This window comes from Camellia sinensis, chromosome 2 (assembly GCF_055761805.1).
Source record: "Camellia sinensis isolate YWXY chromosome 2, ASM5576180v1, whole genome shotgun sequence".
Lineage (NCBI taxonomy): Eukaryota > Viridiplantae > Streptophyta > Magnoliopsida > Ericales > Theaceae > Camellia > Camellia sinensis.
This window is the reverse complement of record NC_138962.1, coordinates 222,748,143-222,762,210: the sequence shown is the minus strand read 5'-3', so window position 1 is coordinate 222,762,210 and position 14,068 is coordinate 222,748,143. Positions and strand designations below refer to the sequence as shown.

Genomic DNA, 14,068 nt, shown 5'->3' with positions numbered 1-14,068 from the left:
TCATGCTTAAGAAAAAAGGTAATGGTGAATCAATTGAAATTTCTGCTTTAATTAGCGATGCTGCGGCCAACAAGGCTGCAAATTACCAGCGCAGGTTTGATGATAAGCCACGGGTCTGGTGTGATTTTTGCAACAAGCCTCGCCATACACGCGAAACGTGTTGGAAGATTCATGGCAAACCTGTCAACTGGAAAAGCAGCAAACAAGGAGAGAAGAATCGTGGCTTTCCTACCGCTAATGAAGCCGATTCAGGTCCCTTCAACAAAGAGCAGATTGATCAACTCTTAAAGCTGATAAAATCCAACTCCTCAACCGGTACTCCTAGTGTTTTGTTGGCACAAACAGGTAGAAATCCTAAAGCCTTCTCTTGCCTAAACTTCTCTCCGTGGATCATAGATTCCGGTGCCTCCGATCACATGACTAGTTTTTCCCATTTATTTAGTACCTATTTCCCTTGTTCTGGTCATGACAAAATCAGAATAGCCGATGGTAGTTTTTCACCTATTGCAGGAAAAAGATTTATTAAACTAACTGAGAAAATTAATCTCAATGCTGTTCTTCACGTCCCCAACTTAGCCTGTAACCTTTTGTCTGTCAGTAAACTATCTAAGGATTCTAATTGTCGTGTTACATTTTTTGAATCCCATTGTGAATTTCAGGACCAGAACTCGGGGATGATGATTGGGCGTGCTAGGATGCTTGAAGGTCTTTACTACTTTGATGAAGTACCTGTTAGTAATAAAAAAGCTCAGAGCTTTAATAGTACCAGTTCAATCTCTGTTCGAGAAAAAATAATGCTATGGCACTATAGGCTAGGACATCCTAATTTTCTTTATCTGAAACATTTATTTCCAGAATTATTTAAAGGGATTGATTGTTCTTCTTTTCATTGTGAAAGTTGCATTTTTGCAAAATTTCATCGCTCTACTTATTTGCCAAAACCTTACCAGGCTTCAAAACCTTTTTATTTGATTCATAGTGATGTTTGGGGCCCTTCTAAAATCACTACTCTTTCTGGTAAAAGATGGTTTGTTACATTTATTGATGACCATACCCGCTTATGTTGGATTTATTTGATGAATAAAAAATCTGACGTGAAAAATTTATTCACAAATTTTTACAATATGATTGAAAACCAATTTCAAACCAAAATTGGTATTTTACATTCTGATAATGGAACAGAATATTTCAATGAGCAGTTGGGTGAGTTTTTGAAAAAAAATGGGATTTTTCATCAATCTACATGTCGGGATACCCCTCAACAAAATGGCATTGCAGAACGAAAAAATAAACATCTACTTGAAGTAGCACGTGCTATAATGTTTTACATGCATGTTCCTAAATATTTATGGGGTGAAGCAATTTTAACAGCCTCTTATTTGATAAACAGGATGCCTACAAAGGTGTTAACATACAAAACACCTTTTGATTGTCTCAAAACTTTTTTTCCTGACACGAGGTTGTTTTCTGATTTACCCGCCAAAGTTTTTGGATGTACTGCCTATGTTCATGTTCCCAGTCAATTTCGTTCAAAACTTGACCCCCGTGCTATAAAATGTGTTTTTTTGGGTTATTCCTCAAACAAAAAGGGGTATAAGTGCTTCGATCCTCAAAACAAGAAATTTCATGTGAGTATGGATGTGTCATTTGTGGAAACAAAATCCTATTTCCCCAACACTTCTCTTCAGGGGGAGACAAGTGGAGTAGAAGACCGTTTTTGGGATATTTCTATCCCGCTCCCCAATGTCATTTATCCTACACAAAAATCACATCTGTCTGATAATGATCACTTAGGAGAACCAAGTTCTATGGTGCCTAGTCAAGAAGATTCTTGTTTAGGGGGAGAAGTACTACAAAATGATCTAAATCCTGAGCTTCAGGTTTATACTAGGAAGCGATTTCATCTGAGGAATAATGACCCGAATGTCCATCCTAATGACCCGAATGTCCACCCGAGTTCTGGCATCGAAATTTTAGGTAATCCTATTCCTTCTATTTCCGACCTTGATGTACCTATAGCAATTAGGAAAGGTGTCCGAAATTGCATTAAACATCCTATTGCAAATTACCTCTCCTATCAAAGACTGTCTAAAAACCATAGAGCTTTCACATCTAGGATTTCACACTTGTTTGTTCCAAGAAATATACAGGAAGCATTGGATGATCCGAATTGGAAATTAGCAGTCATGGAGGAGATGAATGCTTTAAGGAGAAGTGGTACTTGGGAGATAGTTGATCTACCCAAAGACAAGAAAACAGTTGGGTGTAAATGGGTGTTTACGATAAAATGTAACGCAGATGGAAGCGTTGAGAGATACAAGGCGAGACTGGTAGCTAAAGGCTTCACTCAAACTTATGGGATCGACTATCAGGAGACGTTTGCTCCTGTTGCTAAAATAAATTCCATCAGAGTACTGTTATCTCTTGCAGTAAATTCAGATTGGCCTCTACATCAACTTGACATTAAAAATGCATTTCTCAATGGTGATCTTGAAGAGGAGGTGTTCATGAGCCTACCGCCGGGATTTGAGCAGAGACTTGGAAGTGACAGAGTATGCAGATTGAACAAGTCATTATACGGACTCAAACAATCACCAAGAGCGTGGTTTGAACGCTTTGGGAAGGCAGTTATCAGTTGTGGCTTCTCGCAGAGTCAAGCAGATCACACAATATTTTATAAACATTCAAAAAACAGTAAAATTGCAATTTTGATTGTTTATGTTGATGACATCATTTTAACTGGTAATGATGAATCAGAGTTGCGCAGCGGAAGCGTGGTGGGCCCATAATAACAGGATAAATATATTATTTATATATTAAATAATATAAATATATTATTTTTATATTTAAATAAGGTAAATAATAGCAAGAAAGGCGAGTTCGAACTGGATTAATTATCAAGTCAAGCTCGAGCACTTCAAAGCTCAACCCGGCATGGCTCGTTTGCAGCCCTAAAACCAGGTAACACTTGGCTGCCCAAACTGCAACAACTGCACCAAAGCAATGCCCATTACCTAGGAAAGCAATTATGTTATCAATAGCAATCAAAAGCTTTTTGATTTTATCTTCACATGAAGCTAGTTTATATGTCACTCTAGTTGATCACTTATTATTAGTTTTTCAACAACTATGTTTCAAATGAGCAATGGTAGAGGGCCACAAAAAGTGTGGCTCAAATGGCTCAAAATTGCCATAACGACGTCATTTTGGGCGTAAAACGACGTCGTTTTGGGCGTAAAACGACACAAAACGACGTCGTTTTGACAGTTTTGAGCTATTTGAGCCACACTTTTTGTGGCCCTCAAACATTTTTCGTTTCAAATACCCTTTTCTTAGGGTCACAAAGTTGAGTTCGGTTGGGTCGAGTTAAGTCAAGAAAATTCACAGAGTTGTCCACACACTATGATTTAGCTTAATCAAACCTGATTCTAGTACTGATAGAATGTACAACTACAAAATATGTACATATACTACCGCATGACCCAAAAACTTGACTATTTCCAGAGATGTCACATCATCACATATAAATTATAATGACACGTGTGAAATGCTTTTCCATGGGCATATAAACAAAGACATTTATGTTCATGGAATACCTGCATACGAGTAAGACATTTATGTACAACGTGTAATACCTGCATACGAGTTCTTGCAAGTTCAACAGGGTAACAAGTGACACAAGCTAATGAGCGTGCCACTGAGCCAGCAACTAAGGGGACATAGGGCGTAAGGCTTGGGGCATTCTGTGATGTGAATTCTTCCATATAATTGCGGAAAATGTCATAACAAGGCAAGTAGATCCCCACCTGGTTGGAAGGTTTTTTTTTTTTAAACAACAAATATCAGTAAGTTCTAAAACTAAACCTCATATCACATCTGTGTGGGGGCCCTGAAAGAAACCTTAAGAAGGAAAAAAGATATTATTGTCATATTCAAGGTTTTAAAAAACGGCTGCAACCGTTATGTAACGCCGTTACGTAATGGTTGTGGTGGTTACCGCCACCCGTTACGGTTGTTATAGCGGTGTGATGGAAATTCGCATGCGTAACAGCCGTTTCGGGGTTACGTAACAACCGTAGCGGTCCGTTAGACACCGTTACACATTTTTACAATATTTTGCATAGCTTCTTTTCTCAAAAACAAAAAAAATGTTACCAAAAAAAAAAAAAAAAACAAATATTTAAGTGATCCAAGCCCAAAGAAAAAATTTTATATAAAAAAAAATTTCTTTATAATTTTTTTTTTTAATTTATGGCATAATTTTTATCTTATAATCCTTTCATTTAATAATTGTGAATATTTTTTATTTAGTTAGTTCATATATTGGTAAAAAATAATTTGTAGCCATTTAAAATCAATTATTCTTAAAATCATTAACTATTGAAATAAAATGTAAAAAGCTCCTTTTATAGTGATTTGAAAATATGAAATATATTGAATCATACTTAAAAATTAACAAAAATTGATCAAAATTTATTTTAAACCCCAATAAATGTGATTTAAAAAAAAAATGTGTATCAGTAAGTTTTCTTCAAATTGTGTGAAAAATAAAAAAAATTCACGGTTTTGATTACCGCAACCGTTACGTTACAGCCTTTACACCCCGCAACCGTTACGACAACTGCAACCGTTTTTCAAAACCTTAGTCAGAATAGACTTACAGTTGGCACAGCCAATGCTAAACTTGCATTTGTGCCTCTCCAAAGTCTTGCAAATCCTTCCTGCACATTTCCATACCAGTTAAACACCTGACAACAACTGTTACCTTATCTTATACAAACATAACAATAAATTTGCATAATATGAATATACAGTTATCTGATATGGCATTAGTGCTAATTACATAAATTGACCAACCTGACGTATAACTTTGTAGAAGACATCCAATGTGCCTTTATACCGAGAGCAATCCCGAGGACATGCTGTTTCAGCATCAAGAACTGCGTGAGTGCAGGGTGGAGGACACCTCATATCTGGAAGCATCTAAAAACAATTTCAAAGCCAAAATTAATCAACTGAATTCAGTATGGGGCATTATCAAACAGAATCCAAGTTTCCAATACTGACAGAAAAATGATTTACAATATAATTTTTATATATAAAATCCATCGGAAATGATGTGGTAGTGGCATTTTGCAATTATAAGTCACAATGATGGGTTTTTTTGCTTGAAATGAAAGAATCACAAAACATCACATCATTCTGTACAATTTTTTTTTTTTTGCATAGCATTACCCATACTGATAATAATAAGCATTGGGTAGAAAAGGAACAGTTTTCCTGGATAAATTAAATTCCAAATTCAATGAGATGATTGCAAAGTTGATACAAAATTGTGACCAAAAAAAAACAAAAAAACAAAAGATCAATAAAGAACCCCTTTAGGCTCAGTAATATAAATGAAATTTGTTTTTTAAAAATATCAAATTACTTTCCTTCTTGTTGGTAGTAGTACTACCATGTTATGTTGCTATAGCTTAACATTGTAAGAATTGGACCTTGGTGTATGTTGTTTATTATGATATACTCTCAATAGATGTCATGCAACTAATTAGGGGATGATTATGATTTCACCTACGACTATGGAGCAATGACCAGCATGCAAAATGCAACTCCAGTAACGCAAGATCTCCCTGTGGAGAAAAAATTATCCCAAGGTGTTCATAGCCGATTCTGAGTCAACACTACGTTGCAGAGGATGCACAAAATTACCCACAAACTACATGCATTAGGCAAACACTAGAGAATTGAATTGATACTAGTATACTACAGCTTTAATTCAACTTGGATTGACTATTTAATAGAAAAGATATATGGCAACAAAAACAAAGAGGATTTACCCATTGAATTTGCAAGATTTAATGTATAAAAATATAGAGAGAATTGTATTATTGATAGATTGTATTGAATTGTGTATCTTGATAAATTACAATTCCTATACAATCTATATATAGAAGAAAATGTGGTAGTAGGTGTAGTGGAGGTGATAGTGGGTTAGGTGAAGTGGAGTGTGTGGTGAAGTGGAGGTAGGTGAAGTGGAGTGTGTAGTGGAGTAGGTGAAGGTAAAGATGGGAAATTCTAACAGCCCCCCGCAAACTCAAGGAGGAGAGAAACTAACCAACTTGAGTTTGGAGAGAGTAACAAAACAAGAAAATACATAAAAATAAAAAAGGATAGGAGACACTGTATGGTCGTGTCAGACCGTTGGTGAAGACACTGTATGGGGTGTCATAACGTTGTAGAGGACACTGTATGGTGGTGTCAGACCGATGTAGAAGACAGTTTATGGGGTCATGTCGGACCGTTGTAGAAGGACAGTTTACGGGGTCATGTCGGACCGTTGTAGAAGACAGTTTACGGGGTCTTGTCGGACCGTTGTAGCAGACACTGTGTGGTCGTGTCAGACCGTTGTAGAAGACAGTTTATGGGGTCATGTCGGACCGTTGTAGAAGACAATGTTGTGACAGTTTACGGAGTCTTGCTGGACCCTTGTAGAAACTAACCGGAATCAATGTCGGGACAGTTTACAGAGTCTTGTCGGACCCTTGTAGAAACTAACCGGAATCTATGTCGGGACAGTTTACAGAGTCTTGTCGGACCCTTGTAGAAACTAACCGGAATCAATGTCGGGACAGTTTACAGAGTCTTGTCGGACCCACAAAGGAGCTAACCGGAATCAATGTCGGGACAGTTTACAGAGTCTTGTCGGACCCATAAAGGAGCTAACCGGAATCAATGTCGGGACAGTTTACAGAGTCTTGTCGGACCCCTTAAAAAATCGCATCCTCAAAAGGTGCGCCCAATTCATAAAAAGGCGTGCCATCAAAAGGCGTGCCATCAAAAGACGTGCCATCAAAAGGCGTGTCCACTTTATCAAAAGATGTGCCATGAAAAGGCGTGCCAGTTTGTCGGGCGTCAAGAGGCGCGCGATGCGCGTGGCAGCCTCGGCTATTTAACCAAGACGAAGGCAGAGGCTGAGGCAGAGAAAAAACTGAGAGAAACCTCTGAAAAATCCTTCGTGTTGCTGAGAAAGATAGTTCCGTTTGCGGAGAGAGATAGTCTGTAATACTCTGTTGCCCAGAAAATAGTCTGTAACACTTTGTTGCCCAGAAAATGGCCTCGTCTTCCCGGAGTCTGCTCACCCTCTTTCCCGACCTCAACGAGTCAACAAGAGAGAGAACTGGAGCGGTAGCACTGGAACCTCAACCGAGTGCCCCGGAGTTTACTCCGCTGAACTTTTCGATGCGGTCTGTGGAGCAAAGAATGGCAGTGCAGTCGGATGTGGAAGCAAATCAGTATACTCTGAAGGCATGTGTGGAAAGCATGACGGCGGTCACAAATTTGTCGAACCGGCTGCAGAGTAGGACAAATGAGGTGCAGCATTTAAACTCCCAGCTGGCTCTGCTCCAACGCATGTATAAGGATGCGCGAGCAGAGATAAGCGTGCTAAGGGCAGAAAACAAGGAGCTGAAGCGGAAGGCCACCGTGATGTTCCGATTTGGAGGGCCGCCATATACTGCAGTGGAGGAGCAGGGAGTAGTGATCGTGCCCAGTGGAGTGGGAAACACGGAGGCAGCACCGGCAAGGGCCGCCCAGGACGGAGGCAAGAAGAAAAGACCGGCGGCAGAGTAGAGAAGAAAAATCCCACCTGTGAATGTGGTTGTTTCTTTGTATTTTTTTTTTTTTTTTTTTTTTTTTTTTTTTTTGGTATGTTGAAACATGGTGATTGGGATGAGTCCCGACATGAATAAAATGAGTTTGGTGTGCAGATCTTCCTCTGCGCTTTTTTTTTTTTTTTTTTGAAAATAATAATAATAAAAAAATAAAAATAAAAATAAAATGAAGTGTTGGAAGCCAGTGGAATCAATGAAGGCTAGTATAATATATTTGAGTGGGAAAAAGAATGATGGGTATGTGGATTATATAATAAAATAAAAGTGGGTGGATGATATGGTGCAGAGTGGCATGTATTGGTGCCTGGCACCCTGTCCGAGAATCATGCACTGGTGGGGCAAAAGTGGGTGGTGGATGACCCAAAGTGAATTGGCATGCTCTGCGTAACAGTTGCAACCCCAGTTCCACCACTGGTGCCAAAAAGAGAACCCTGAGACTGAGAATAACAATAATCTTCACATTAACCCATATAACCGTGGGTGATGGCCAAGAAACCAATTACCTGCAACATTAATGTCTTACTTCTTCCGGTTCTTGTGTTTTACTTTGACAATTTTTCGACCAGACTAGTCAGTGGTCGCACCAGAACCCAATGAAAAGCTGTCTCCAGCACCAAATTCTAGACTACCCGATGACTGAAATAGAGATGGATTTTGCGGAGCGCTCTGATTTGGTTGTTGGCTACCAAATTGAAAGGCGAGCCCTGGCGATGGAGCGGTTGAACCAAACATCATAGGGGCACTGTTGGTAGCAGCAACAGAAACCGAGGATGCTCCAAAGGAGAACCCAGTTGACAGAGACGCAGAACTAAATGTTGAGTTAAATGAAGGCTTGGTGGGCTGCCAAGTGGAATTAAATAAGCTTGAAGTGGCACCACTGGTGCTAATGGAGTTCGTCTCCGAAGAGGAAGCTGAAGAACTGAGACCAAAAACAGTGCTTGAGCCAAACACATTAGGAGTTGTCGAAGAACCAAATACAGAACTACTAGTGAAGAAGAAATGAAGGAAATTTGGGTTTGTCCGGCGGAATTACTAAGTTGTTTAACCTTGCTCTGATACCATGCAAGATTTAATGTATAAAAATATAGAGAGAATTGTATTATTGATAGATTGTATTGAATTGTGTATCTTGATAAATTACAATTCCTATACAATCTATATATAGAAGAAAATGTAGTAGTAGGTGTAGTGGAGGTGATAGTGGGTTAGGTGAAGTGGAGTGTGTGGTGAAGTGGAGGTAGGTGAAGTGGAGTGTGTAGTGGAGTAGGTGAAGGTAAAGATGGGAAATTCTAACAGAATTCGAGTCAGATATGCAGGGAAGTATTTAGGAAGCATAGCATGATTGTTGAATGCCAAACAGATTATCAAAAAATAAGATAGTTACAAGGGCCTAGTGATACTTTGTGCCTCTCAGTCTTGCACTTCTTTAAAGTTCAAAGAAATCAAGACGCTCAACAATCTGATGCAAATTTGTAAGGTCCCGCCAGACTACAAATATATTCAAATAAGAAATCAATAAATATCCTTTGCAAACATACCGTGTTTGTTTCAAAACATGCCATACCGCAAATACCATCATAAGGGACACCAGCAGCCTGTGCTTGCAACCTTGTCTGAAAAACAGGCAGCAAAAATAACAACCAATCAAATTCACTATATCCTCAATTTTGAAACAGTTAACTAATATGATCAGTGAACTAGAAATTTTCACTGCACAGAATTGGGGGAATATCAGAGGCAACTCATATAAATCAAACTAAATTTGAATTCAGCAACAACTCACAAGAGATATCTCCAATCACTGTCAGTTACTGAAGTATGAAATAAACATACAAAGGAAAATGAGGTCTGTTCGAAAAGCCACTGGAATTGACTTCCACGACACGAGTAAGAGTATCAATTAGTTAATAAACCAATCAAATGAACACAGCAATAATTTGACCTCATTAGGCGGGGAAGAGGAACGGGGTGAGCTAAAAGAGGGATGTTAAAACTATAAGTAAGCAGAGATATGATACTATTCAACCAATCTTACCATGGAGGGGGATTAGCACTCCATTTGGATTGCAAGGCGAGAAAGGAAAAGAAATGATTGTTGGGCCAATTTCATAATTGCTTAAACATTTGTGATTAGTGGTGATCTAATATGGTATTAGAGCTTAGTTTGGGGAAGGGTTTCGGTTCAAGTCCTCACTTGCACTCTTTCTTCTTTGTAGCAACGCACGTGGACATGTGACACAATACTAACACGTCGATTTTCAAAAAATACAGGACATGACACGCTTGGGATACATTAAAATTTTATATTCTTATAAATTTATTATATATGAATAGTTTATTCAAATGTAACCCAAAAAAAAACAAACAAAAACACATAGCACTAATTAAATTAAAATATATTCCATAACTTTTGGTTACATTCTAAAGAATGTAAAATAGTTGTAGAATATAGAAATAAACATGATATATTAATCTTATAAATGTTTCAAAACATATTTAGAGTAAATAAGTTGCATTTCAAAGAATACAAAACATTTTTACTATGAAGATATTCATCACATAGGTCGTGTTCGAAAAGTTTAAAAAGTGTCGTCGAAATGTTTATAAAGTGTCTGGTACTTTTTTTTTTTTTTGAGAATTATAAAGTGTCCGGTACTATAAATTTACATTTTTAATTAAGACACATCGAAAAAGTATTAGACATGCTTTGTCGAGTGTCCATAGACGCTTCATCTATAGAAGTGTCCGTGCTTCTGAGTCCGTATATGCATGAATGTGTACACCTCCATAATGTTGTTTCTTCTTTGCATAAATGGATGTTTAAATCCCCACGTGCAAGACAAAATTGGGTGAGATAGAAGGTGTTACAGAGCTCGATATACATTGTTGGTCCATTCCTAAGCTTTTTGGTACTAATCTAACATTAACGCGGTGTTTATTTGGGGGATTTAAAAAGGAATTTAGAAAGGAAAAAGAAAAAGGTAAATAAAATGTGAATAAGATATACTGCCATTTTATCCAATTTCACACGCATTTTTCCTTTTCCTTTGCCGTTCCAAATTCATCTCTAAATTCCCCAACTAAACACAGCGTAAAAATCACAATGGCAGACAACAATTCAAAGTTTATAACAAATGCGTATCTCATCATCCATGCATGACTAAGAAACTAAGCATAGTGAATAACTAACCGTATCCTATCCCTCAAATCATTCAAATCACACATAACCACCAACAATCTCTCAAACATGAATAGAGATGAACAACTAGGTATCTTCCAGAACCAATACAAATCGCTGAAAACAACGAATTTATAAGGGAGAAGAGAAACAAGTACCTTGGCGACATCGAGAGGGTTAACGAGGACGGCCGAGAGGACGGCGGCACCCGCGGCGGAGAAAGCCCTCTCTGCAAAACCTAAATTGAAATCCGATAGGGTTTTGGAATGGTGATGAGATTGAGATTGGAGCGAAGATCGTTCTTCGATTTCTTCGTCTGATGATCTCGCCATGTTATCGGATACAGAGGTGGTTAGGTTTGCGTCGAGTTCAACTCCTCGCGATGCTGCGGCGCTTATCCATGAAGGAATGCCTTGTCTTGTTGTGCCCACCATTCCCAAAACCTAATTATCTCTCTCTATCTCTCTCTCTTTCTGTGCGTAAAAACAGAAACTAGTAAGTTGTGAATTACTACTCGAGAAGAGAATCACAGAATCAATTTGAGCTATTGAGTTGTGGAGATTGAGAGGTGTGTGAAGAAGAAGAAGAAGAAGAAGAAGAAGAAGGAGAGAGAGGAATTAGATTCGTGGCGTTGGAACAAAGGGCGCCAAACATGAAGAAGTGGTGAGAGGACACACACACAGCCCCTCTTAGAGAGAGAGAGAGAGAGAGTGAGAGAGAATAACCGTCATCAGCGCATACATCATCCCATGCGTCAAATCAAATGATGAATTATTAGATTATTTAAATTTAAATTAATTATAAAAAAAATTATTGATAAATCTAATTTTGGGTTCCTATTGATAAATGAAAAATGCCTGGGAGCACTAATTAGTGCTCCCACTAATTAGGTGGTAGTGGGTCCCGTCATTAATGATGTGATGTTTTGATCTTGGAGTTGTATTATTTTTTTTTTTTTACTTTTTTAATGCATTAGTGCAATTAGTGGTGATATTTTTAGTGGGATGAATTATTGTTGTTGATAAATTATTGATAAATCCAATTTGGGGTTCTGATTCTGTTTGGCTGTGCTTTGAAAACATAATTCTAGACTTATATTTGAATATTATGTTTGGTAAGAGTTTTTGAATCAATTTTTCAAAACTCTGCATATAACTCTGTCACATGCGTGCTTTTCGAATTTTTTTTTTTTTTTTTGTAAATTTTGCCTAACCGGTTGTCTAACCGATTGACCGGAATAGTAAAATTTTATTATTATTTTTTTTCAATTGATATGTTAATTTTTATATAATCAAAAAAAATATTTTTTAAATTTTTAAAAAAAATTTATGTGCTTCAAAAAATTTTGAATTGTATATTGGTTATGAGTTATAAATTTTTGCATCAAATATCAAATGTCACATCAACAATTCCCCACTCAAACCAAAACTCTTTACCAAACAAATTTTTCACACTCAAATCATAATTCCAAATCTCACAAACTCAAAATACAACTCATACTCTTAAATCATAATTACAAAACTCTACCAAACGCAACCGAAGTTTCTATTTATATATCCATATATTTATACTTTCATTTCAGGAGATCTTTTTTTTTCTGATTTATATTGTTTGTTGGACTATTATACCCTTGTGTCTATTATTCATATATATTATATAGAAAAATAATATACACGTTTCATTTTTGTTGCTACTTCTATTTTGATAATTACCATTATTCATGTTTTTCTTTTTAATCAGTTTCATTTATATTTGTGGCATTATTTCATTATGCTATGGTTTCGAAACTCTTTATTTGGCGGGGTTTAAAAATTATAGTTTACATATGGTGGTGAAATTATTATGTTCATCCATTGTTGTAGTGAAGTTTTATATTCTTTCATTATCACTTTATGTTCGAAATTTTGTGTTTGTCTATTATTGCTCTATGTTCAAAATGTTTCTCTATTGTTGTAAGACAAAGTTCTCTTTATGTCCAATCAATTTTGTTATAAACATACTATTAAAAAGTGAGTTTGATTTGATTTGAATTGGTAGAATGGTGAAATTGCATAGATTGTTAATGATAAATATGATGATAAAGATGAGGATGTGGGTGATATTTATTTTTGTTTTTAGACTGATTGATTTTTTTTTTTTTTAGATTTCTAATTCTATTATTATTATTATTATTATTATTATTATTATTATTATTATTATTCTTATCAATCAGTGTAAATGTTTACATTTCACGTTGTTTGAAAGTCTGGAAATAAGTGTTGAAATATAGATATGGACCTAATTATATATTTTGTAGGATGTAATGTTCACATATCATTAGTTATTTGTTATTATACTTGTTGTTTGAACAATCTTTTTTGTTACCATTAAACAATTGAAAGTCTTCTTCTTCTTTTTTTTTTTTTCTTTCAATTTTGTTTCACGTTGCAATGTAGATATTCACATTTGTATGAATTTAATTTTTCTAAGGTTGGCTATATATTAATTGTAAATTGTGGACATTCACATTGTATTTTTGTATGTGTTTTTTTTTTTTTTTTGATTTTTTTTTTAAAGTTAGTTGTATTTTGTTTTTTTTTTTATTAGGCTTGTTGGTTGAATAATCATTTTTGTTACCATTGAACAATCGAAATAGTCGATTTTCATTTTTTTCAATTTTATTTTATGTTTTTACGTTGCAGTATGAATGTTCACATTTGAATGAGTTTATTTTTTTATTTTTTAAAATTAGTTGTATATTAATTATAAATTGTGAACATTCATATTGTATTTTGGAATAAGTTTTATTTTTTTGAAAGTTAATTGTATGTTTGTTTTTTTGTTACTATATTTGTTAGTTAGAGCATCTCCAACGGTGTACCAAATGTTTCACCAAATCTGAGTCAAAAATGGGTCATTTCCTTAATTTGATACTTCGCGCTCCAACGGTTCAACATCAAATCCGTTTCATCAAATTTGCGTTGGGCAACCGGTTGGTTGACCGGCCGGTCGACCGGTAACGGCAAATTTTATTTTATTTTTTTATTTTTTTTTTACCGGTTTGAACCTTTTTTTTTGAACTTTTTCAACTTTTGGTGGTCGACCAACTAGGCAATTTTTTTTTTTTTTTTTTTTTTGAGTCGTTTGAACCTTTTTGTGAACGGTCTGAACTTTCTCTGGGGCGACCGGTTGGTCAACCGGATGGTCGACCCGTTCGTCTCATCCCAACGGTTAGGAA

General features: G+C 36.2%; 1 protein-coding gene across 2 annotated transcripts in view; it reads right to left on the bottom strand.

The window, feature by feature from the left end:
- LOC114260761 (mitochondrial carrier protein MTM1) overlaps positions 1-11,607 on the bottom strand; it is a 30,133-nt gene extending 18,526 nt beyond the window's left edge. Inside the window, exons 1-5 of one of the 2 annotated variants that reach the window (XM_028200949.2) lie at positions 11,010-11,607; positions 9,212-9,286; positions 4,858-4,983; positions 4,662-4,721; positions 3,636-3,806 (exon numbers count right to left, since the gene is read on the bottom strand). In XM_028200949.2, coding sequence (XP_028056750.2) covers positions 3,636-3,806; positions 4,662-4,721; positions 4,858-4,983; positions 9,212-9,286; positions 11,010-11,285 — 708 coding nt within the window. In that variant the 5' untranslated portion in view covers positions 11,286-11,607. The remainder of the gene's footprint in view (positions 1-3,635; positions 3,807-4,661; positions 4,722-4,857; positions 4,984-9,211; positions 9,287-11,009) is intronic. The other variant, XM_028200946.2, reaches the window with a different exon arrangement.
- Positions 11,608-14,068: the final 2,461 nt, after the last annotated feature.